The following is a 25,992-nucleotide window of genomic DNA, read 5'->3' on the forward strand; positions in this document are numbered from 1 at the left end:
TCAGCTAAGGTCTTAGACCATATTTTGCTACATGAAGACTTTTATCAGTAAGAAGGCACATATGCAGACTGGAAAGGCGGCTTAGCGGTTAAGAGCACTGGCTCATCTTTCAGAGTGGTTTGAGTCCCAGCACCTACATGGTGGCTCATGACCTGTAATTCTAGTTCCAGGGGATCTGACATTCTCTTCTGGTGTCTTTGGGCATCAGACATACATGTGGTGCACAGACATACATGCAGGCAAGAATACCTATACACATAAAGTAAAAATTAATCTTTTGGCATATACTTGTTATATGTCCTACTCTTTAAACTCCCTGAAATCTCATTTTTTACCCTTTCAGATAATATCACGATGTCTTAGATGAAAATTCTTCTGTGACATATGACAGAATTCTAGCAATGGTATTCCTCTAAACCCTCTAGTTAGTTAAAAGTGACCAGCAATACTCAAGTCAGCAGATGCACACAGGGCCTTGTAACCTTACTACTGACCAGCCTTCTTAAGAATACTGTGTTCAAGCTGAACTTCCATGCTATCATTTCTAGAGCAAATTAACATTTAAGAGCTAATTTCACCCCTAAAGTCCCTGAAATCCCAAAAATCCATATTCTAAAAAAAAAAAAAAAAATTGTTACTGAAACTTCACTTCCCTGATTTGGTTTGTGCTCTATTCGTAGGCTAGAGAGAAGTGTAGCTGAATGTTTTTGTGGTACCTGTGAAATGTGACATTTTGATTGAATGTATTAGGGGTCTGACTAGGACAATTATCCACTCTCAGAGTCTAGACTGCAGCTGTCAAATAGAATACATATTATACTGTCTGTGTTGATGGACAGTAAAGCAATCACTATAGCATAAACCTATGTGTTCAGAACTGTAGCTTAGATTTAATGAGTTATATATGGCTTCCTTTTGCCCCTTAAGTAAAGGTAAATAGTTCTTTTGTTTGGGACAGAAAAATAATCAGTATAGACAGGACCCATAAATCCAAATAGAAGTTTTATTGTGGTAGTGTGTGTAAGCACTAAGACTACTTATATACTTTGCTGATACAATTGAGACATTAGTTACAGGAGAACTAGCCATCATGGAATAGTCATCCTGTTTTGATGACTCTACTCTATTATGTATTTAATTATGCCAAATTAGACCATTGAACTTTTATATTTGATTTCTTTAGGTAAGCCATTGTCTCTAGTGTAGAAATAACATGTACTAACATACTGTATCTTTAAATCAATTGGTGTAATTGCTAGAAATTTGACAGAATTGATAGTACAGAATTGGTACTATCATCTGCCCTTTCATGAGGAATTGTTTTTGTAAGAGGTTACACATTTTAAAAGTCCTTCAAACGAAAGTCATCAACTATTTACTTTCCTTTGTGAGAGACTCTATTAGACAATTTCTCTGCATCTCATTTTTCTTTATGCAGCATAAAATCACTAGAAAAGAGACATCTGAATATACAACCTAAAATGTAGCTTTTATGAAAACCTTATTGAAGTAGTTAGTGTCACTGCTGATGAACCATGTGTATTTTGCTTTTAAAGAATATTGACTTTATAGATATCCATTACCTCTTTTGTCTTCTCTGTTATACAAATCCATTCCTGGCACATTCTCCATTCCAGGAACATTGCCTGTTACTTGATATTTTATTGTGTGCCTCCTGCATTACAGTGATAATTTTTGAAGTCTTAGGTAGTCTTCATACCCATCATGTCCTTAGGAACCAGGTTTGGGATATTAAAGATTTTATAACAATTATTTTTTTCTCTAATATTTTTAGATGTTCAGGGCTTATGAGAACTTCTACAACTTCAAGTTAGTTTTTAAGTCCCTGAACTCTTGAATAAGTTTATGATAACCTGATTGGTTATAACAAGGCATTTTGAATTATAATTGTGTGATTGGTATTTACAAGCCACATAAATACCAATTTGTGGTTTCCATAAATAGGTTATTGTTTTAAAATAATATTGAAATATATACTTTTCCTACAATTGTAAGTCAAAGAGAATGGCCTAAGAAGCATCTTTTATTTGCATAATTTAATTATTTTAGTAAGTATAATGTTGCTTCAGAATGTGAGACTTTGTTTTCCTAAGGATGGCTATTTCCATCAGTCTGATAAGTACTCATTTAATACCTAAGTCGACATAAAAAAATAAGCTTGCAGGCATTGTATTTCATGCAGATACAATGGAGTAATGAATGATATCACTCTGGCTTATGAGGAAGTAAATGTGGGATTATGAGTGTGACACTTTAAAAGATTTTTTTTTTCTGAGACAAGTTTATCTGTGTAGCCCTGGTTGTCCTGGAACTTGTTCTGTAGACTAGGCTAGCCTCTAACTCAGAAATCCACCTGCCTCTGCCTCCCAAGATCTGGAGTTAAAGGCATGCAACACCACACCTGGCTCCTAACACCATTCCTGGCTACTTTATAAGATTCAAAAAAAAATCTCAGCACAGAATTAGACAAGGATGAAACTTTGCTGATTTTTCTTCTGTGTATGTATGTTGGTTGGTTTGGGAGATGGTGAAACCTTGGCTAAAAAAATAGTATGTATATGTCCCCCAAAGATTTGTATATGAAGTAGTATTCCAATTTTTCAAAGTCTTTCCAGTGGTGGATCTCTCTACTGTCACAACTTTAAGAATTCTCATCCAGCACTTTGACTTCAATAATTAAGAAGCTAACTCTGATAAACTAAGTAACAGACATTAGAATCATGCAGTCAGATTAGTACCAAAGCAGGAACAGGAATGCATATGTCTTATCTACAAATGCAGAGCCTTTTCACCACAGCGCTGTTCTCATTCTTCACTTTCACTTGCCTCTTAGATTTGAACAGTGCATCACTAAAGGCAGCTTCATGTGACAGTCAGGAAACTTGAATAAGCTGATACCTTTGTGTGTTGTCCAGTCTTTCATAAGAAATTCACAACTAAATAAGACGTCAGAGATTTATTTCAGAAAAAAAAATAATAAGCTTTTTTTTTATTGGTTTGTGAACTCCTTATAGATTTAGTGTCTGATATACCAACATTTACTCATTATCTGGGAACAAATTTTTCATTTGTATAACTAGCATAGATTGATTGCTTGAAAACCTGGGTTGAAAGTGAAGCTCAGTAGTAGAGAATCTTCCTAGCATGTAGTACAGCATCAAGTTCAAGGCCCAGTAATACAACAGAAATTTAAAAAAAATAAATTAAAATTTCTAAAAAACACTTACTTTTAAGTTGGGTGTATAGCTCAGAGGCAGGGCACTGGCCTACCATGTACAAAGCCATGCACTTAATTTTTTGTGCAAATGGTTCTAAATTAGATCGTGTAAATGTACTGTCTTTATGAACATTATCCTGAACATGATATGTTCCTTTATTGGTGACTCATTCACCATGATAAAAATAGTGATGGCTAGTGCTTTGAGACATGTCAGTGTAAGAGAAGTTAGATGCTTCTCTAATTAATCCTTGAAGGGCTTTCTTTTATTTTCTTTTACCCTGTATTTAGATTAATTGGCTTTCACTTCTTGTTCCTGTCAGCATATTGATTTAGTTCAGTTTATGTCTTCCTGCTGTGCTTTTCAGTGTTAATGTTCAATGTGTCTTTCAAGTCTCATAGTTTGTCTTGAGGATATGTATAGAATAAAGGGACTCTTGATTTGTCTAAAGGAATGGGGCTTCACTGTAAGGTAAGCATAAAATGTACACATTTGCATATGAGATTAGATTTATTTGACTACTTCTGAATAAGTGAAATATTACTTTTATGCCCAAAATTAGTACATAAAATATTTGAGTACACATCTGGATTGTCCACCTAAATTCAAAACAATATAATTAATCCAGTATTATTTTTCTTGTAACTATGCATGATTCTCAAAGCCTACATACCTGTTGCATATTTATTTTTCCTTTCATAACAGCTACTTTTGTGGCCTGTTGTTAAAATTCCAAAGATGAGCCTATCAACAAACAGCTAACAAAAATAAAATTAAAAATCAGCATATAAATTATGGTAAAGGATATTTCTTCATGATTTTGTTACAAACACATGGCATTTACAAAACTAGTCCTCAATTACATTCAGAATAATTTCTGAAATTTTTGATCCTGATTATCTCATCCCAAATATTTATGATTCATCACAGCATACTGTAGCAAGCATACAACAATGGATAATTGAAAGGAATTAAGACAGACTTAGTGTAAGCCAGCCCTGTCTGTGTTTATTCCAGATTTCCACTGTAAATTTTATTATCAGTTGAGTAAATCTGTTGTTTTATTTACATGGAATAACTGCCATAAGTCAAATTACTACTTATTGGCCATCCAGTATTTGCTAAGCCTTGAACTTAGCAAACCTTCATCTATGTATAGTATCTCATGAGTAATTTTGAGATTGATACTATTCTTCTAAATTTACTGAAGAACCAATGCTTCGGATTTCTCTTTTTTTCACAGAGCTGTTTGATGGGACACTTTGTCTTATTTTCTACCTTGTTCGCCACTTAACAACTTTGAGATATTAGTTAGATCATATTTGTTACTCAAATAACTATAAGCTTCCCATAATCAAAAAAATGAATTCTTTTTTTCTTTCCATTTCAACAATATTCCCATAGGAAACCCATTAAGTCTAGAGTTACACACTAAGTCTATAGGGGTAGACCTTCCACTTTTCAACAGTTCATTTGTAGAACATTGCCTTTCTCTGTTAATCTGGATTTTCTTGTTGTGCTGGTAAGAGTCTTACAGCAAAACAGATCTTTTGCCTGTAATTCCAGCACTTGGGAGGTTGAGGCAGAAAGACCCCAAGTTTGATCCTAGCCTGGGCTACATGTAATAAGACTGTTTTTCTTTTAAATAAAAGAAGATAGCAAAAAAGAAAATTAACAGAGCATGCAAACCAATCTTTCTGGTACTCAGAATAGTTCCAATGTCACTAAAATGAGCAGTACAGTTCCTGATGCATAGGTTGTCCAACCGGGCTGATAGTAATTTACAGTAATGCTAGCTTGACACCATTCTACCTCGAATTTCACTTTCCCATGCTTATGGGGTGTTACTGTAATGAAATGATTAAGGTATAGTGACTTTATAAAGAAAACAGTTTTGGTTAGCCCACAGTTTAAAACTTCTATTAGCTGAGTCACTTCAGGGTGAATTGCTATAACACCCTATAACAGAAACAAATCATATTTTCAAATGGGGAGCCACGAAGATAATGGGTTTCCACAAGCCCTTCTTAGGATACTCGCCCAGTGACCTAAGGATTTCTTGCTATTCTTTACCACTCAAAGGTCTAACACTTCCTTCTATCCGAATGAGACCCAAGCCTTTAACATACAAACCTTTTGACAGGCAAGCAGCATACAAACCATAGTACCTATCTTATTCTCAGGCAAGGCTATGAACTAAAGTGGCCCAGGAAATACTAGGTGAAAATACTCTGTTACTGAGTGATAGGAGTGGATTGTGCAGAAGACTAACCTTCATCCTTCTTATCAAAGCCACAATAATGGTGTGGGAGAAAGAGTTCAGCAGTTAAGAGGGCTTGCTACTCTCTTCCAGAGGCCTGGAGATTCCCAATACCCATGTGGAGATGCATGACTTTCTGTAACTTAAGGCACAACAAGAAGCTTTATGTTGGAGAATATTATTTTACCTTTGTTTATGCTGTGGAACATTTGTTTTAATGATGCAAAGAATATCATTAGAATCATTTCATTTACTTTTTTTTGGACAATTGTGTTTGGTACTATCCTAGGACTCTGGGCTATCCCTCCTCTGGGTCCTGTCCCTCTAGGCAGTGTCGGGGGTGGGCTCTCTCTCATGGTATGGGTCTCAGGTTGGACCAGTCATTGGTTGGCCACTCCCACAAGTTCATTGCCACCTTCACCCCAGCACCTCTTGTGGGCAGGACAAGTTGTAGGTCAAATGTTTTATGGTTGGGTTGGTATTCCAATCCCTGCACTGAAAGCCTTGCCTGGTTAGAGATGGCCAGTTCAAGCTCCATATCTCCCATTGCTAGTAGTCTTAGCTAGGGTCACCCTCATAGGTTCCTGGGAGTTTCCATTGCACTAGGTTTCTTCTAGCTCATCCCAGAGATGCCCCCAACCCCAGTTGTCTCTTCCAGTACTCTCTTCCTCCATCCTTCCCCCACCTGGTCCTTCTACCTGATCCCTTCTGTTACCATCCCCATCCCCCCATCTAGACCCCTCCCCCACCAGTGATGTCTATTCTATTTCCCCATTAAAGTGAGATTCATACATTCTCCCCTTGAGTCCTCCATGTTACTTTCTCTGGGTATGGGAGTGTAACATGGTTATCCTTTACTTTGTGGCTGATAGCCACTTTTGAGTGAGTACATACCAAGTTTATCTTATGGGTCTGGGTTACCTCGCTAAGGATGGTCTTTCCTAGTTCCATCCATTTTCCTGCAAATTTCATGATGTCATTGTTTGTGTAAATGTACCACATTTTCTTAACCCATTCTTCAGTTGAGGGACAGTTTTCAGTTTCTAGCTACTAGTAATGAAGCTGCTATGAACATACTTGAGCAAGTGTCCTTGTGGTATGATTGAACATCCTTTAGGTATATGCCCAGAAATGGCATAGCTGGGTCTTGAGGTAGATCAATTCCCAGTTTACTGACAAACCGCCATACTGATTTTCAAAATATCTATACAAGTTTTCACTCCCACCAGCAATGGAGGAGTGCTGCCCTTGCTCCACATCCTCTCCAGCAGGAGCTGACACTTCTGTTTTGGATCCTAGCCATTCTGACATGTGTAAGATGGAATCTCAGAGTCATTTTAATTTGCATTCTGCTAATGACTAAGGATGTTGAACATTTAATTTTCTCTTGGCCATTTGAGATTCTTCTGTTGAGAATTCTCTATTTAGATCTGTACCACATTTTTAGTTGAATTATTTGGTTTGTTGATGTCTAATTTCTTGAGTTCTTTATATATTTTGGAGATCATCCCTGTATCACATGTGGGGTTGGTGAAGATTTCTTTCCCATTCTGTAGGCTGATGTTTTGTCCTTTTGACCATGTCTTTTGCCTTACAAAATCTTTTCAGTTTCATGAGGTCTCATTTATTAATTGCTCATCTTAGTGCCTGTGTTATTGATGTTCTGTTCAGGAAGTTGTCTCCTGTGCCAATATGTTCAAGGCTATTTCCCATTTTCTCCTCTGTCTTGTTCAGTGTATCTAGTTTTATGTTGAGGACTTTGGTCGACTTGGAATTGAGATATATGCAGGGTGATAAATATACATATATTTACATTCATCTACATGCCAGCATCCAGTTATGCCAGCACCAGTTGCCGAAGAGGCTTTCCTTTTTCCTTTATATAATTTTGCTTTCTTTGTCAAAAATCAAGTGTCCATAGGTATGTGGATTTATGTCTGGTTCTTTAATTCTATTTTATTGATCAACCTGTCTGTTTTTAGGCCAATACCATGCAGTTTTTATTACTATAGCTAGCTATGTAGTTCAGCTTGAAATCAGGAATGGTGATAGCTCCAAAAGTTGTCTTTTTTTTGTTTTTGTTTTTTTTTTGTACAGGATTGTTTTAGCTATCCTCGGTTTTTTGTGTTTTCATATGAAGTTGAGTATTGTTCTTTCAAGATCTGTGAAGAATTGTGTTGGAATTTTGATGGGGATTGCATTGAATCTGTAGATTGCTTTTGGTAAAATGGCCATTTTTACCATGTTAATCCTACTGTTCCATGAGCATGGAAGATCTTTCCATCACCATCATTTGTTATCTTCTCCAATGTCTTTCTTCAAAGACTTGAAGTTCTTGTCATACAGGTCTTTCACTTGTTTAGTTATAATTACACCAAGATATTTTATATTATTGTGGCTATTGTGAAGGGTGTTGTTTCCCTGATTTTTTTCTCTGCCCCTTTATCATTTGTATATAGGAGAGATACTAACTTTTTTGAGTTAATTTTGTATCCAGACACTTTGCTGAAGGTGCTTGTCAGCTGTAAGAGTTATTGGTAGAATTTTGAGGGTGTTTATGTATACTATCATATCATCTTCAAATAACAATACTTTTGACTTCTTCCTTTCCAGTTTCTATCCCTTGATTTCCTTTAGTTGTCTTATTGCTCTAGCTGAAAAATCAAGTACTATATTGAATTGATATGGAGAGAGTAGACAGCCTTTTCTTGTCCCTGATTTTAGTGGAATTGCTTTGAGTATCTGTCCATTTAATTTGATGTTGGCTATTGGCTTGCTGTATATTTCTTTTATTATATTTACGTATGTCCCTTTTATCCCTGATATCTCTAAGACTTTTATTATGAAGGGGTGTTGGATTTTGTCAAAGACTTTTTCAGCATCCAATGAGATGATCATGTTGTTTTTTCTCTTTCAGTTTGTTTATATAATGGATTACATTGACAAAATTTTGCATGTTGAACCATTACTTCATCCCTGGGATGAAGTCTACTTGATCATGGTGGATGATTTTTTGATGGGTTCGTGGATTTGGTTTGCCAGTATATTATTGAGTATTTTTGCATTAGTGTTCTTGAGGAAAATTGGTCTGTAATTCTGTTTCTTTGTTGAGTCTTTGTATGCTTTGCGTATCAGAGTGACTGTAGCCTCATAAAAAGAATTTTTCAGTGTTCATTCTGTTTCTATTTTGTGGAATAATTTGAGGAGTATTGATACTAACTTCTTTGAATGTCTGCTAAAACTCTGCACTAAAACCTTCTGGCCCTGGGCTTTTTTTGATTGTGAGACTTTTTTAATGACTGCTTCTATTTCTTAGGTGTTATAGGTCTGTTTAAATTATTTATCTAATCCTGATTTAACTGGTAAGTGGTATCTATCCACTTTGTCCTTTTCTTTTAGATTTTCCAGTTCTGTGGAGTACTGGTTTTTGAAGTATGACATTATGATTCTTTGGATTTCCTCTATGTCTGTTTTATGTCCCCTTTTTCATTTCTAATTTTGTTAATTTGGATATTTGCTTTCTGCCTTTTAGTTCATTTAGATGAGGGTTAGTCTATCTAGTTGATTTTTCTCAGTGAACCAACTCTTTGTTTCCTTGATTCTTTGTATTGTTCTTTGTTTCTACTTTATTCATTTCAGCCCTCAGTTTGATTATTTCCTGCCATCTACTCCTCTTGGGTGTGTGTACTTCTTTTTGTTCTAGGGCTTTAATTTGCTAGGATGAGTTCTCTCCAAATTTTTTTTTGAAGGCACTTAATGCTATGAACTTTCCTCTGAGCATGGCTTTCATTGTGTCCCAAAATTTGGATGTTATGCATTCATTTTCATTTAATTCTAGAAAGTCTTTCTTTGTTTCTTCCTTGACCCAGTGATAATTCAGTAGAGAGTTGTTCAGTTTCTATGGATTTATAGGTTTTCTGTTTTCTGTTAAATCCAGCTTTAATTCATGGTGGTCTGATAAGGTGCAGGGTGTTATATCCTTCTAGGACTATCTGTATTGCTGGAATTGTAGATAACTTTTGTTTAAATTTAACCTTATCATGGAATATCTTTTTTGCTCCATCTATAGTGATTGAAAGTTTTGCTGAGTATAGTAGTCTGCCCTGGTGTCAGTGATCTCTCATAGTCTGCAAGACATCAGTCCATGCCCTTCTGGATTTTAGTGTTTCCATTGAGAATTTGGGTGTAATTCTATTAGATCTGCCTTAATTTGTTACTTATCCTTTTTCTCTTGTAGCTTTTAATATTCTTTACTTTTCTGTGTGTTTAATGTTTTGATTATTATGTGGTGTAGGGACTTTCTTTTCTGATACAATCTATTTGGTGTTCTGTAAACTTCTTGTACTTTCATAGGCATGTCCTTCTTTAGGTTATGGAAAGTTTCTATGATTTTCTTAAATATGTTTTCTTGGTTTTTGAGTTGGTATTCTTCTCATCCTTCTATTCTTATTATTCTTAGGTTTGGTCTTTTCATAGTGTACAAGATTTCCTGGATGTTATGTGTTAAGAATTTTTTTAGATTTAACATTTTATTTGACAGATGAATCTATTTCTACTGTTATCTCTATCACCTAAGATTCTCTCTTCTATCTCTTGTATTCTGTTGGTGATGATTGCATCTGTAGTACCTGTTCGTTTACCCAGATTTTCCATTTCCAAAATTCCCTCAGTTTGTGCTTTATTGCTTCTGTTTCTGTTTTTAGGTCTTGAATAGTTTCTTTGACATATTTGTTTTTTCTTGGCTTTCTTGGCATTTTTTAAGGGCTTTATTGATTTCCTCCAATTTTTTGCTCATCTTTTTCTTAATTTCTTTTTTCTTTTTTTTTTTCTTTTTTGGTTTTTCGAGACAGGGTTTCTCTGAGTAGCTTTGTGCTTTTTCTTGATTTCTTTAAGGGAGTTTTTCATTTCCTCTTTAAGGACATCTATCATCTTCATAAAAAATTTTCAGGTCATTTTCTTGTGCTGCATCTGCATTAAAGTATTCATGTCTTGATGTTCTAGGATAGCTGGACTCTGGTGGTGCCCTATTGCCCTAGCTATTTTTGATTGTGTCCTTACACTGGCATTTAGGCATTTTGGTTTGGGATGATTTGATCTATGTCCTGATTTCTGAGTTTGTCTTTGTTGGGTAGGTGTTTTGTTCCTTGTTTTCTGTTTCCCTTTGGTCTTCTAGTCTTTGTTGTCTGAATTTCTGGGGGTTGGTATGACCTCTGATCTAGTAGGAAATCTCTGTCCAATTTGGGATCTGGCCTTCTGGAGGTTAGCTTGGCCTTTGGTGCAGCAAAGGGTCTGTGTCCTACTGACTGCTGTGGCCTATATCTGTCCTTGTGACTAGTGTGATCTCCACTTGAGCAGCAGGAGTTCCTCATGGTCTTGTGGCTGACAATGAGGTTGGAGGAGCAGGTGGTAGAATGGGTCTTGGGGAACCAAATCTAGGGAGTGGGGCAGTTCAGCTGGCAGGCAGATCACTCACCTGTTCTTCTGACTGGTGTGGCCTGCACCTGAGCAGTGGAATTCTTCCAGGGTTGTAGCCAGGGCCCAGGAGTGGTGTGGGTGATCTTAATTTATTTTTAAACTAAAGATTGACCACGGAGCCTTACATATGCTGAGAATTAACACCATGCTATACCCTTAGCTTCTAGCTTTGAATTTGAAATTCCTAATGCAAGTCCATCTAGTCAGGAAAAGTCCCAAGGTAAGCCTTGAAGCCTGGACACTGCCCAAAGTTTGGCCTGTACAGGTTGAAGCCAGACAGAGTCCCAGCATTGAGAGAGGAAAGTGGACATCCCTAACCAAGAAGACATCTGTATTTTACATTAGTTTTCTCTAATGGAGTCTCATTGGGCATAGTGACCACACTTATGAGTGGGCCCCATGCCTAGCAGTAGGTGGCCAACACAAATGAACTCAACGGTATTTTTGTAGAGTTTTTGTCTCATTGCTTTGTTTGGGCATTTATTGTCTTACTGGTCTTTTGCTTGTATATTAATATGGTTTCCAATTTTGTGTTTTCATGGTATTTGCTGGAGTGGATGTGTTTCCTGTGCTTTTTCTTTCTTTCTTTTTTTTATTATTTTTTGTTGTTTATTTGCCTAGTTGTTTTCTAAAAAGAAAGAAAGAAAACATAAAACTGGGTGTCTAGGGAGGATCTGGGAGGCATTGAGGGATGGGAAACCATATGAAAAATTATTTTCAATTAGAAAAACAATACAAAAAAGAGATAATGTGACTTCATCCTATAAGTCATAGTTGCCATATTCTACTCTATTAAAAAAACTAAAATTATTTTGTGTGTGCATGTGCATGCATGTGTGCATATTTGGTCGATGGAGTGTCAATTTGAAGGTTGTCACCTCCCACTGTGGATTCCAGGGATCAGAATCAGGTTGATAGGCTTCTTGGCAAGCACCTGATGAACTATCTCAAAAGCTCCCTAATTCTTTTATCATTATGCAGAGTCTATTAGATTTCTAAACTATTTTTTAAAATTCTATCAAATGTTCGGTTTTCATTTCTTCTTCCCTGATACATGGCAGATACAACTTATCTATAATACTATTCTTTTTTTGCAATTGGTCAAATTTTTACTTCATGTAGTATCTTCTAATTAAGTCGATTTGGTAAGGAGATAAAGATTACTTGCCAACATCTAGAGTTCGTAGTATTATATTACCTTGCTTCTTGGTAGAGGAAATACATAAGAGATGTTTATGTGGAATGCTCCTGGTAATTTGATTAGTCTGGGATTTGAAGTTTGTGCCCTGATATATCACCTTTCAGTTACTTTGCTTTCTACTTTTATGAGTTAGCTACTTTCCTTAATGCTCATTTTCCATTTAGCTGGCATATGAGAAGATAATTTCCTCTTCATGATATTTTGCATTTTTTCCTGTTGAAAGTTCAAAATCTCTTATTCTTGATTATTTGATTTATGTTCAGGAAAACTGATCTAAAATTTGGTGATATTTTAAAATGAATTAGCATATGTGTTTAAAAATAAGGATGCTGAAAATTCTGATCAAATTCTGATTCTTACTGAGTCAATACAGGACATTGGTTTATGAGAGAAGGTTGATCCAGCAAATCATATTCACTTACATGGCAAACAGATGAAGAAGGAAAAAAATGTCTTGGAAAAAAGATGTTTCAGTAAAAGTCAGTTACTGTCTTATATTAATTGGGGGAGACATCTGTTATTTTAGAAGATATGAATATGACCAGTAGCTAAAATGTTGAAATTCAGTGAAATGTATCTTGAAAAAGAATACCATAGTCAAACCAATACCAGACACATTCATTTTCAAGAGAATTATAAAGTATATATTAAATAGACTTTAAAGACCTTAAAAGTCACGCAGTACAATATGTCTAAATCTGCTAATCCAAGTTTTCCATAAACATTCAGAACTTGTCTTCTGAGGAACTGATATTGTGGTGGTGATTCTCAAACTGTGGTAACTGGAGGATTGCCTGGAGTTCATTACAAATACAGCTTTTAAAAATGTATTGTGACCAGGAGGAAAGGCAGGGAGAGGGGGAGAGAGGAGGGAGAGTGGGTAAGTTCATTTAGCTTGAAGGGATGTGATTTTAAAATTGCCATGTTTGCTTCAAGGAATCAATTATCTTGTAAAAGATAATCCATTTTGTCAATATGACTGCACATGTTGAAGATTATTTTATGACTAGGTTCAGTTTTGGAAAACTTTACAGCCTCACTATGTGACTATACTTTGAAGACTACATTTTATGAAATTCAAATACTGATCATGTTTTGTCAATTAAAATTTAGCATGTGAATTGAATAAGCCAGATCATGAAGACCTAGTGCAAAAAGAAGAAAATAAAATTCAATAATAATAAAAAAATTTTAAAAATGTGTGCATGTATATATGCACGTGCACAGTTGTCCATAGAGACCAGAAGAAGGTATTGGAGGTTGGAGCCTCTGAGACTGGCCTTACAGATAGTTGTAGGGTATTACATGGGTGCTAGAGACTGAACCTGAATCCCCTACAAGAGCATCAAGTGCTCTTAACCACTGAACCATCTTTTCAACCCTTGTAGTATGCTTTTTGCCATGTTAGAAGTCTATAAAATAGAAAGTGTCTAACATTTTTACATTAACAGAAATTATGATGGCATTTATATACGAGGCAAATAAGACACTTTCAGAAAAACAGAAAGTAGAACTTAAATGTTCTTGTATATAAAATTAAATGCATCCCCCATAAGGGTAAACATGGCAATGATCTATTTCAAATTGAGTCATTCATTCATTAATTCATTCATTGCAGTGCTGGGGATTGAATCCGGAGCCATAGACACACTAGGCAAGTGTACTACCATTGAACTGTATTTTCAACCAACTGTTTGTCTTTCAAGCTCTGCCCTCACTGTATAGCCCAGAGTGGTATTGCACTTGCTGTGATTCATTTATTCCACTGGTTTCACAAGTGCATTTTAAATATTTTTTAAGATATAACTTTATAATTCATGGAAAATAATTTTCTTTAATGATGATGAAATGAGATTGAATGCCTTGAAGTATAGCTATACTAAATTTAGAATGAAATTATAATTACTGTTTTTCTTTTTGGACTGATGTGTAGATAAATTTATCTTTTATATTTCATTGATTTCAGAAAGTTCTTTGGAATATATCCTTTTTCTTTTACAAACTTGAAAGATCTATAATGAGACTTTCACCATGTTAAGTCTTTTTTGAAGTAATAGTTCTCTAAGTTTATATTACTGGGTCAGTTGGATTTGTATTTATTTTTAGGTAGGCAGAGACTGGCTTTTGGTTTGGTTGCAGAATGCCTTGGGGTATCCACTTACAGTAATGAATATAAGTAGTGCTATCATTATTACTATTTTTAAACAACCATGGTGGTCAAGAATGTGCTAAAGTCTGAATATAACATGGTTAATTATGCTACTGTTCCTTCCCAGGGCCACAGGGACTAAAAGCACATATTCCTTTATGAAGAAGCTATCAAATACTTTGGTTTGAAGTTAAACATTATTTCACTCCACGTTTACTAAAAGATGTTTATAATGTCTGTGTTTTCTGAGGAACATCTGGCAGTTTTCTTCTTATATATCAACTTCCCACATGAGTTTCTTATTGCATTTTTATGCTTATTATTGTATCTCTTTTTAGTTTTTCTCACAGAAGAAAAAGCCAACTCTGTATTAAAACGCTACCCAAGAGCCAATGGGCTTTTTGAAGAAATAAGACAGGGCAACATTGAGCGTGAGTGCAAAGAAGAAGTCTGCACATATGAAGAAGCCAGAGAGGCTTTTGAAAATCATGAAAAAACTGTAAGTATGCTGGCACCTTAAAACATGTTCACAGAATTGCCTGCCTTTTGATGTGTTTTTGAACTCTATATTCCCAAAGTAATGTACTGCTTTCAACTAAAAGCTAATTTACTGAAGTAATCTCCATGTAACATCTATTGAATAGTGTTGTGTATAGGAGAGAACTCTGCATTTGTCTGTCTTTGAGGGCCATATTTCTACAGTGCTCTGCTTAGCTAGAAATTATTATAGTGGCAAGACATGCAGTTCACACAAGGCTTTGATCCAGAAAGTAGATGCTGTCTTTACGTTTCTGTGCCTAATGAGAGAGAGAGAGAGAGAGAGAGAGAGAGAGAGAGAGAGAGAGAGGGAGGGAGGGAGGGAGGGAGGGAGGGAGAGAGGGAGAGGGAGAGGGAGAGGGAGAGGGAGAGGGAGAGGGAGAGGGAGAGGGAGAGGGAGAGGGAGAGAGAGAGAGAGAGAGAGAGAGAGAGAGAGAGAGAGGAGGAAAGTAAGGGACACTGTGAGTATTTAAATATTGTATTGCTCCTGGGCTAGGGGTATAGCTCAGTGGTAGGATGCTTCCCTTGCATGCTTGAGATTCCTGGTTCCAAGTATCGTACCAGAGAAAATTGCTTTAGTTCTCTATGCTTTTGGTCTCTTCGTCCACATTTTACAAGACTGCTTTCCTTTCCTTTACTCTGACTGCAAGCTGTTAAGAGAGCAGGGTTAGGAAAGCAAAAGCAAGGATGTTAATTGTACATACAGGTCTGCTCTACAGGTGGGAATTCCAACACCAGAGGTAGCTGTTGTGTAAAGATCCATGCCTTATGCACCAAGAAAATAATAATACTATATGCTAAATAAGGGGCATGCAATGTGCTATAGGGACATCAAATAAGCTTCAGGAACAGGGAGTACATACATTTTTTTAAAGAAGGAGGACTTGATTTTTTGTTTGATAAAAAAGGCTCCAGAGATGAGAGAAAGAAGGGCCTCGAGGAGATTGCTAGATTCTAGTGCCCAAAGCAAAAGCAAAATCTGCTTATAAATGAACAAACTTGATCTTCATCAGCTTTGCTGATTTTACCTACAATTATTGTCATATACAGAATAAATTCTGAGTGTGATTTTTTTCATGGCTCTCCAATTGTCCAGACACCATTCAACAAGCAGCCCCTCTTCACCATAGCCATTTTAATTATCCTTAGGTATATATTTCCTTTAGTTATATTTACTTCTCCTGGTTTCCATATGTATTCCATCTATTTTTGGATTTTCTGTTTTAGTTTATCTTTCTCCTTTCAGAAGACATCTTGTGTGTGCTAATGTAAATTAGAAGTAGTTCTACCTTGATATGGTATTCTACAGTAGTTTGTGAACTCTTCTTACCTACCCAGGAGACAATGGGCTGCTTTTTTCATGTAAACTTTAGTATTAAATTGTTTAGCATAAGAAAAGTATTTTATCAGTATTTTTATTGGGATTTTTTTTCAGTTTGCACTCCTTCCCAAATAATCGGCTCTTGCCATGGTAAGTAGTAACTTCACCCATGTACTTGTTGCCTCTTTACAACAAAAACATTTGTTATGGTTTGAATACTAAGTGATTCCACAGACTCATGTGTTGAAAGCTTGGTTTCTACCTCCTGGAAACTTTAGAAGGTAGGGCCTCTGTGGAAGAAATGGGCCGCTGGTGGTGCACCTTTTAAGGATAGCTTCTTTCTGGTCCCTCCTGTCTCTCTGCTGCCTGACCACCATAAGGTGAATAACCTCCGCCACATGTTCCTGTTACATGATATTCTGCCTAGCCTCAGACTCAAAGCAATGTATCTAACCAGCCATACACTGATACCTCCTAAACCATAAACAAAGTTTAATCTCCTTCCTTCATACTGTTCCTTTCAAGTATTTGCCACAGCAACAGAGAATGTATGATTCATACATCACCACTACCATCTCAAGTGTATATTTATCCTTTCCACATTGGTAAAATTTTTTTCATTTCTTCATCAGTTCTTTGAGAATTGTGTACAATCTAGTCATATTCCCTACCTTCCCCACCTTTTCCAAGATCCACTTCCCCTTCCCTGCCCACTCAACTTTGTTTCCTCTCTATTTATTATTTTGTAGGAAGAGGGCGGAGCACATGCCAGTAGGTCAGAGGACAGTTGAACAAGTTAGTACTCTTTTTACATCATGTGAGTTCTGTGGCTGGAGCTCAGGTCATCAAGCTTAGTGGCAAGTACCTTTACTCACTTAGCCATCTCTGACATGTACATATTTTTTTAAAATAGCAGGCTAGAATGACATTTTAAATTTTCTTCACTCTGCATAGTGGTTCATAGCTATAGAAACAATACTCAGGAGGTGAGGAAGATTGTAAATTATACCTAGACTATGTAGTGAGTTCCAGGCTAGTCTGGTCCATATTAGTAAGAAACAGTCTGAGAAACAAAACAAAGCAACTTAGTTATCTTCTCTGTAATGGCTTCATAATTCCCTCAGTAAAAGCTAGAGAATTCAGAGTCACCTATAAAGTACAACTGTTTCCATCTTTCACTGTCACTTCCCTACAGAAGAAATCTTGACCACATCTCCTATGACTCTACCCCTCATTGCTTTGTTGTGGTTTTCTGCTTCCTTACATGCCCTATCATGGGGGCATTGACACTTGTTCTTTTCTCTTCCAAATATAAATATAAATATATCTGAACTTGATGATTGCAGTCAGGTCATTGGGCAGCTTCACCACTTCCTCAATAAGGAAATATTCTATCTTTTGTGATCCCCGCCCTCCAGTATTTATCACCATCTGGCATTGAATTGTTGTATTTATTAGTTGTGTGCTTTCTTCCCAAAACTGTTATCCCTATGGCAGCACTATTTCACATTTGTTTGGTTCTAGCTATGAAGTTCTGCCACATAATAGCAGCTATATAAATACTTGATAGAAGAAAGAAGTAATGGATTGTGATACTAGAAAATACATTTAGAACATAGGAAGAAGTGATTTAACTTTTGTTCATGAGTTAGATGAGAAATGTAGACATTAAAATGGATTTTTATTATATTAGTTTGTTGCATTTTCTATGGTTTCAAAGTCTGTCATCCAAATTTCCTTGTATAAGACTATACCTTTATAATAGGATGTGTTGGAAGGCATTTAGGTCAAAGTGGTACTGTCTTCCTTTACCTGCTTCAATGCAACTGTTTCAGAATCATGTTTTGTTATATGCTAAGAAGGTTCTAGAGGAAAAAAAGATTAACTTTTGCAATTTGTTTTCTCCAACACATCTTATCTACTTATCTACTAAAATTTCATACTTAAAACAGATTTCATGACATTTTTGTTACCCTAAAATGTAAACTAGGTGAATTTAGTAGATAGCATTCAATGGAACATTTATTTGTAACACTTTACCTAATTTAGCATACAAGTCTAATTATAGATTGGGAGAAAAGACATTATGCTTACTGGTCCTCACTTTCAGCACATAGGTGTATCAGATTTATTCAGCTGTTACCAGCTAAGTAACTACTATATAACAGACACAGGATACATAAAAATATGTATCATGTTTGAAGTCTGGCAGAAGTGACTTACACATGAAAGGTCATGTAAACATTTAATACATCTGGTTTGAGGTGGAGGGGCATTGTGGGTCTAAGCCTGTTACCATGATATTCTGTCTTGCCTCAGACTCAAAGCAATGTATCCAAACAGCCATGCACTGATACCTCCTAAACCACAAACAAAACTTGAATTTATGTTCTTATAAGGAAGACAATAGGGTTAAGAATATGCAAAGAGCCTATGATAGTGAACAATAAAAGACAAGAGCGAATACTTAGATGATACAAACATTATAAAATTAAAATTTCAATAATGGCCAAACCATGTGCAGCCAGATAGGAAGCTAAAGGAACTCAGAGCTTGCCTGCCTCTACTTGCCCCTGACTCTTGACCTCTCTTTCAGAAATGTCAGTAGACATTAAAGTCACAGAGAAAAAAATTGCCTTTCAAATAAAGCTTTATATTAAGTTAATGGCATCACAGAAAGTACTACATTTAACCAAAGGATTGTATTTGAACAGCGTTCAGATGACTTGCATACAAAAAAAAACAGGAAGGATTACTTATGCAGCACAGTTGCTAGTCAGCTTGCCCAGTGTGAGAAAAGCCCTAGTTCAGTTCCCATCATCTCATAAGCCAGGCATGATGTTATTTGTCTGTAATCCTAGCACTTGGGAAGTGAAGACAAGTTCACTGTGGCTACTTGGTGGTTTCAAGTCCAGCCTGAGTTACAGAGACCTTATCTCAAGAAATGGGAGAGGACCGAAGAAATGACTGAGGGAAATGGATGGGGTCAGTGGTTAATAGCACTTGTTAACCTTTGTGGGGTTGGGTTCCTAGCTCATAATCATTTGCAATTCCAGTTCCATGCCATCTGACAGACACCCACTCGCCAGCACCAGGCATGTACAGAGTATATATATAAATTTATACACATTATATAAGTCTAAAAAAATAAAAAAAGGTATTGAAGTTTGGGCCTGGATAGCTAGCTCAGTTGGTTAATAGCACTGGCTGTTTTTCCAAAGGATCTGGATTGATTCCCAGCAGTTCACATCTCATCTGTAACTTTAGTGCCAATAGACTGGATGATCTCTGTGGGTATTGCATGCATGTGGTACACAGACATACATGCTGGCAAAATATGCATACACATTAAATTAATTTTTTAAAAAATAAAAGAAAACAGGGAGGTATCCAGATGATTTACTAAAAAGTGCTGTACTTTATTTGCAAATAACTTTAAAAAAACACTTTAGTGTGCATTTGTGTGTTGGCTCATGTATGCCAGGGTATATGCATGCTATGGCTCACTGCTCTTGTGGAAGTCAGAAGACAGTTTTCTCCTTTCATTTATATCCTGGTGATCATAAAGATTAACTTCAGTCACCTTCATCGCCTGAACTATCTATGTGGCTGCAGTAACTTAAAATACTTTATCTGTATTGCTACAGAAATTAGAACTCATACCATGACCTCTGACCTTTCCGTTTCAACAGGGGCAGTTGGCTCCTCTCACAGCCCTTTGACCCCTGACCCTTACCCCTTTAAGGAACAGTCTCCTTCTCTCGCCACCATAACCTCCTTTCGGTGCCTCAGACTTGCCTCGGGCAAGCCAGGAGCCCTCATTCTTAGGTTACCCCATAACCCAAAATGGGATTGCCACACCATCCTCGCCACTGCTGCCCGCTGCGCACTTCCAGAGTGAACATCACCTACCTGCTGCCGCTCTTGCCAGCCGCCCTGACTGCTACTGCATCCTCTCAAGTGCGACAGTCCTGACTGTGAGGCTGCCATCAGCAGCCACATCCAATTTCAGCTCTACATCTCCTACGTTTACATGGCTGCCTTCTTTGGCCGCAGAGATTCGAACCAGAAGCACTTTACCCACTTCTTCCTGAGCAAGTCTCATGAATGGTCGGCACTCAGAGATGTTCTTGACACTCCAAAATGAGCGTGGAGGCTCAGTCTCCTTCCGCGACATGAAAAAAACAGACCATGAGGATTGGGTTAATGGCTTTGCATCCATGGAGTGTGCCTTCCACCTGGAGATGACCGTCAATGACAGCTGCCTTGACTTGTACCAGCTGGCTTCTAGCAAAGGTGATGCCCATCTTTGCAGCTTCCTACAGCGCCACTGTCTGCAGCCTCAGTTCAGGGTCATCCAGGAGATGTTTGTCCTTCTGTCCAACCTGCGCCAGGTGGAGGCTAGGAAAGATGATGTTATTGAGTATCTTTTCAGTAAGCTCCACCTGGATGACAGAAGCTCAAAGAATTGAGCTGTGATTGTCCCTGGGTCATCAGACTTAGCAGCCATATTTCCCTTAGAGCAAATTCACTAGTTTTTCTTTTCATTTTGGCAACTGTTTCCTATAAAGTTATTTTGTTCTCAGCAAAATAAGTGTTGACTTGACTCATTTATGAAAAATTCTCACCTTTAATGATTGAGGTCAGATTCCCTTAGTAGATGTCTAGTAGTCTCCACCATCTTGTGCTCCTATCCTCTTATAGCCCATATCTTTAAAGGGTGAGTAGGTGGGGGGGACATTCTGCAACACCAAGTTAGCCTTCTTATAAATTATGTGAGCATGGGGGGTGGGGTGGGGTATAATGTGACTGGATAGGTGGCATGAGACCTTGTTGTCTGGTCCCAGTACAAGTGTAACTGAGAGATTGTCTCTGGGCTCAAAATAGAGGAAACAAATGGAGCAAAGATTAAAACAAAAGAAACTTAGTCTCCAGATATTTACTTGGCCTGTGGGCCCCTTGGTTCAATCTCTGGTACTCTCTAAAACTAAAGAAAAGGATCTTCAACTTGCCCTAAATAATTTTAGCTTAGTAAAATATTGATGTTTCTTAATTCTAGGCAGCAAGAAAGAAGCCATGGAAGAGTGTGTGGCTAAAAATTACTCTGACCATGTCACCCTGGACTGTGGTGATAATGGGTTTGAGATTTAGCCTGACTTCTCCATAAGCACAGGTTTCTTATGATCACCGATAGGGCATACATATTACCTTCACAATGCTTCCATTGATGTTTTGTTTTAAATATAATATTTGTACTAGTAAAATGATCAACCTGATCCCTGTCCCCTGCACATTAAAAACTCACCTCCTCAGTAGGGCTAAAAATCATGAAGTCATGAGTGAAGGTCATATTTGTGCTATTAAATATAAAAGCATAAATTCCCAGTAAGTGTTAATTAACACTGAACTGGCTGCTTTAAATAATGTAGAAGGGTGGAAAGAATTGGAAACCAGTTGTAGATAAATAATTATAGGAGGGGATTTATTTGATTTAGGAACAAAGCCTGGATTTTGCTACAATTGCCATGTACCGGCTGAGGAGCTTTGGTTACAGTTCAAGAAGCTTGAACCTGTAGAAAAGCAGGATCAATTAAGCTCTTAAAACCATCCCACGCTATAAGTAGGAATGCAGGGTTGAAGAATTTGGAATCTGATGCATGTAGGCCATTGTTGCAGCAAGACAACCTTCTGAGAAAGTGAGGTTTGTACATATATGTTAGCTTCCTCTTTTGTCTTTTTAATTAAAAATTATTCATTGTATATGCATGGGCATTTGTCTGTGGATATGTCTGTGCTAATAGATGGTACTTCTCATATTAAAATACCCTCATTCTTACCTTATTTGCTTACCTGTTTGCCAATCACCTTTGGAATAATTCTCACAGACACAACTCAAAGTGTACTTTACCAGTTTTTTTATCCTTCTCTCTAGCCAGTTAAATTGATAGCCATCAGTCATTGTATTCAGTATAAGTGCAAAAATAATGTGGCTTGAACTACTGTGCTAACTGAAGGGTTGTAGAATAATAGGCATATTTCAGATGGGACAAGTCAACATGATTGTCCATGAATTGGCAGTAATGAATGAGAGATGGTACAATTATAGATTCTGCAGTTTAACTGTTGTGAAGATGCTATCATTAACTTGGAAATGCTTGCAACGAGCACACCTAGGCTAGAGCACTGAAGAAAATATCTTATGCTATTTATATAAAATTTGGTATTCCTGTTGCACATAAAAGTAGGAATGTCATGGTAGAGTTGGGAACAATGAGCATGTACTCTCTTACCATATGAGTCCAGGTGGATTGCTGGGTTTTTAAATAGACATTTGAGAAACATATTTCTACAGATGGTTCTGATGTACATAGATAAGCTCTCCAGAAAGAAAACAGAATATTACAAGAACAGTCAGGTCACCTGCTCATTTAGAGGAGGCACCCAGAAGAACTGCTGTTCTCACCTTGACTTTGCACTGCTATTCACTCTCAGTGTATTTGCCTGGTTTTGATTTTAGTATAATCTTTGGATGTGTAGAGAAGAAGTCACATATTAACTGTCTCTTGGCCATGTGTAGAAGAAAATATTTCCTACTGCAAAGAACATTTTTGGGGGAACTAGTAAATAAATATTTTTAATATCCTTTGATTAACTGTCTTCTGGCATACTTTATTCTCTACTTAGCCAGGTGAAATCAGTGTGTAAATTCTAAAATAGGCTTTGTGAAAAAAATAATCAAACCATGTAAGACAAAAATGACAGAATATTAATTCAAAGTTATAATGGTAGCTTGAGGTTATTATTCCCCAGCTAACTAATTGGTTTAAATATTAGATAAACTGTGAACATGTTTAGATACTTAGTAGCTTACACATTTTCAAGGTGGGGCCAACAGCTCTTCTGGATACCTCCTTTAAATGTGCAGGTACCCTCAATGTTTTCTGTTCTCTTTCTAGTGAGATTATCCAGGCACATTACATCAATACCATGATGTTTCTCAAATGTCTATTTGAAAACCTGACAATCCACCTGGACTCTAAGAGGCAAAGAGAATGGCCTCCATGGTCTCAAATATTTGAATGCTTGTTCTGTAGTTGGTAGAACTGTTTGGGAAGGATTAGGAAGTATGGTCTTGTTGGAAGAGGTATGTTACTGGAGGTAGGCTTTGAAGTTTCAAAAGCCCATGAAGTTTCAAAAGCCCATGCCACTCCCAGTTAGCTAACACCCCCTCCCCTGTAACCAGCCAAGCCCCTGCAGTCCCACAGCCAGCTTATAAAATAATCACTCAGAAGGTTATATTGGCCATTAGCTCAGACTTATTACTGATTAGCTCTTACACTTAAATTAACCCATAATTCTTATCTATGTTTAGCCACATGGCTTGGTACTGTTGTGCCCAGGTCACAAGACCCCCATGTGAGACCACCACAGAGCCATTATCCCAGGCAAGCACACAGAGGTTTTTATTTTAAAAAACAAGCAAGCTTGGTCTACCATCCAACATCTGACACGGTGGAGGAGAACAGCCCCCGGCACTCAGTTTAAGGGGTTTACATAGGAAAAGTTTACATGCAGTTTGGGATTGGATGAGGGGGTTAGGGGTAAGGTAAGCATAAGGTTACTAACTGCTAACAAGATTCAGGGTATCTATGGAGACATAAATTTTGCTTCCCCATGTCCTGTTTTTGTTGATACATTCAGATTTATTGTTGCAGTCCTACACTCCTCTAAGGTCAGCTTCTGGTCAGTTGAGTCCATTACTCCCCATATCTTATTTTGCCAGGTCCAGGATACATAGGTTTATTTTCCCAGCCTTAATTTCAACTTCTGATCCCTTCTAAAATTGCTGGTCAGCAAATACCTTTGGAGGAGGGGAGGGGGAGGCATCTCTCGAGATAGCTACTGGCTTTTCCCTTTCAGTACCTTTTCTCAGTTCTGCCTTGTCATCTTGATTCCTCTGTGTCTGGCTGGCAACTCCTGACTCTGTCTTTCTGTAGCATGAATCTTAAAAGGTCTTATTAATAAAAGCAAACCTGGAGCCAGGTATTGGGGTGAATGCTGGAAGATCAGAGAAGCAGAACAAGCCATAGCCACCTCACCTCACAAATTTCTCAGCTGATCCTATTTCCTCAGACTGGAAGACTTTGAGTCCTCATCCAAATGGATCTCAGATGAACTGCTGCTCAAAAGCCTAAAAGCTTAACCAGCCAAAAGCTTCTAGTTTCTGGTCCTCACGCCTTATATACCTTTCTGCTTCCTGCCATAACTTCCTGGGATTAAAGGCATGTGTTACCATGCCTGACTGTTTCCAGTATGGCTTTGAACTCACAGAGATCCAGACGGATCTCTGCCTTCGGAATGCTGGGATTAAAGGCATGTGTGCCACCATTTTCTGGCCTCTATATCTAGTGGCTGTTCTGTTCTCTGACCCCAGATAAGTTTATTAGAGTGCACAATATTTTGGGGAACACAATATTACCACATCCTTCCTCTTCCCAGAATTCTCTTTGTCTGCTTGCCCCACCTATACTTCCAGCCTGGCTACTGGCCAATCAGCATTTAATTATCAACCAATCAGAGCAACACATATTTACAAAATACAGAACATCCCACAGCAGCCCCCCACATCTGCCTCATGATTGTGGGTCAGGATGTAAGCTCTAAGCTACTGTTCCAAAGCCATGCCTGCTTGCCTGCTGCCATGCTCTCTACTATGATCATGGACTCACCCTCTGAAACTGTAAGCCCCCAATAAAATGTTTCTCCTATAAGTTGCTTTGGTTATGGTATCTTAGCACAGCAATAGAAAAGTAGCTAAGACAATATGTACGATGATTCTTTTTTTAAAAAAATATTTTATTAAATTTATTCTTTAACAGTTTAATGCATATATAAAGTAACTCTGATTACTATCACCCTCACTCTCTTATGTCCCTTCCATTCCTTTTACCTATCCCCTCCCTGCAAGTCTTTTTCACACATCCTTGTCATTTTTCAAATTAGTATACAAAGTGTTAAATATCATGACATTTTTGAACAAAGTTTGTTTTAGTGACTTGCCTTCCCCCACCACATCCTCTGCTACTCTGCTACCCTTAGCTCCCTTGTAGCTTCATGTGTCTTCCTCTTTTATGTACTATGCATCCTTTTGCCCACCCCTTATCTTTCCTCATTATCTATTATTACTCTCTCTTGGTCTTCTTTCTGTTTTCTTTTTCTGTTTTGGGGGATTTTTGTTTGTTTGTTTGTTTGTTTTTGCTTTAACCCACAATTAGATCTCTTTATACATGTACACATTATAGGGTTAGCATCTACATACAAGGTACAATATGCATGTTTTGTTTTGTTATTCTTTCATTCTTTCTGAGTTTGCCTCATCTTGCTCAATATTGTACTTTCCAGGCCCATCCATTTTCCTGCACATTTCATGATATCCTATAAAGCTGAATACCATGTTTTATATGTATCACATTTTCATTATCCATTCGTCTGTTGATGGATATCTTGTTTGGTTCAATGATTTTTGTTTTTGTTTTATCTCTATGTACTATATGCATGTGGTGCTTGAGGAAGCAAGAAGAGGGTATGGAATACTCTGAAACTGGAGTTAAAGATGTTTGTAAGGTTGGGTGCTGGGAATTAAACCTGAGTCCTATAGAAGAGCAGTCAGTTCTCTTAATTGCTGAGCCATCCCTCAATCCATGTTAATCAAGTTTCCATAAAGTATTCTTTTTCCTTTGCCACTCTTAGTCTAACTTGGTCTTTCTTTAGCTGTTTGTTTTGAAAACTTCTGTCTTAGGCTTTTCAATG

General features: G+C 37.2%; 1 protein-coding gene across 2 annotated transcripts in view; it reads left to right on the plus strand.

The window, feature by feature from the left end:
• Prrg1 (proline rich and Gla domain 1) overlaps positions 1-25,992 on the plus strand; it is a 113,865-nt gene that overhangs the window by 77,015 nt on the left and 10,858 nt on the right. For both annotated transcript variants that reach the window (XM_076562199.1, XM_015990199.3), the window contains exon 3: positions 14,663-14,823. In XM_076562199.1, the coding sequence (XP_076418314.1) occupies positions 14,663-14,823 (161 nt within the window). The remainder of the gene's footprint in view (positions 1-14,662; positions 14,824-25,992) is intronic.

This window comes from Peromyscus maniculatus, chromosome X (genome assembly GCF_049852395.1).
Source record: "Peromyscus maniculatus bairdii isolate BWxNUB_F1_BW_parent chromosome X, HU_Pman_BW_mat_3.1, whole genome shotgun sequence".
Classification (NCBI taxonomy): domain Eukaryota; kingdom Metazoa; phylum Chordata; class Mammalia; order Rodentia; family Cricetidae; genus Peromyscus; species Peromyscus maniculatus.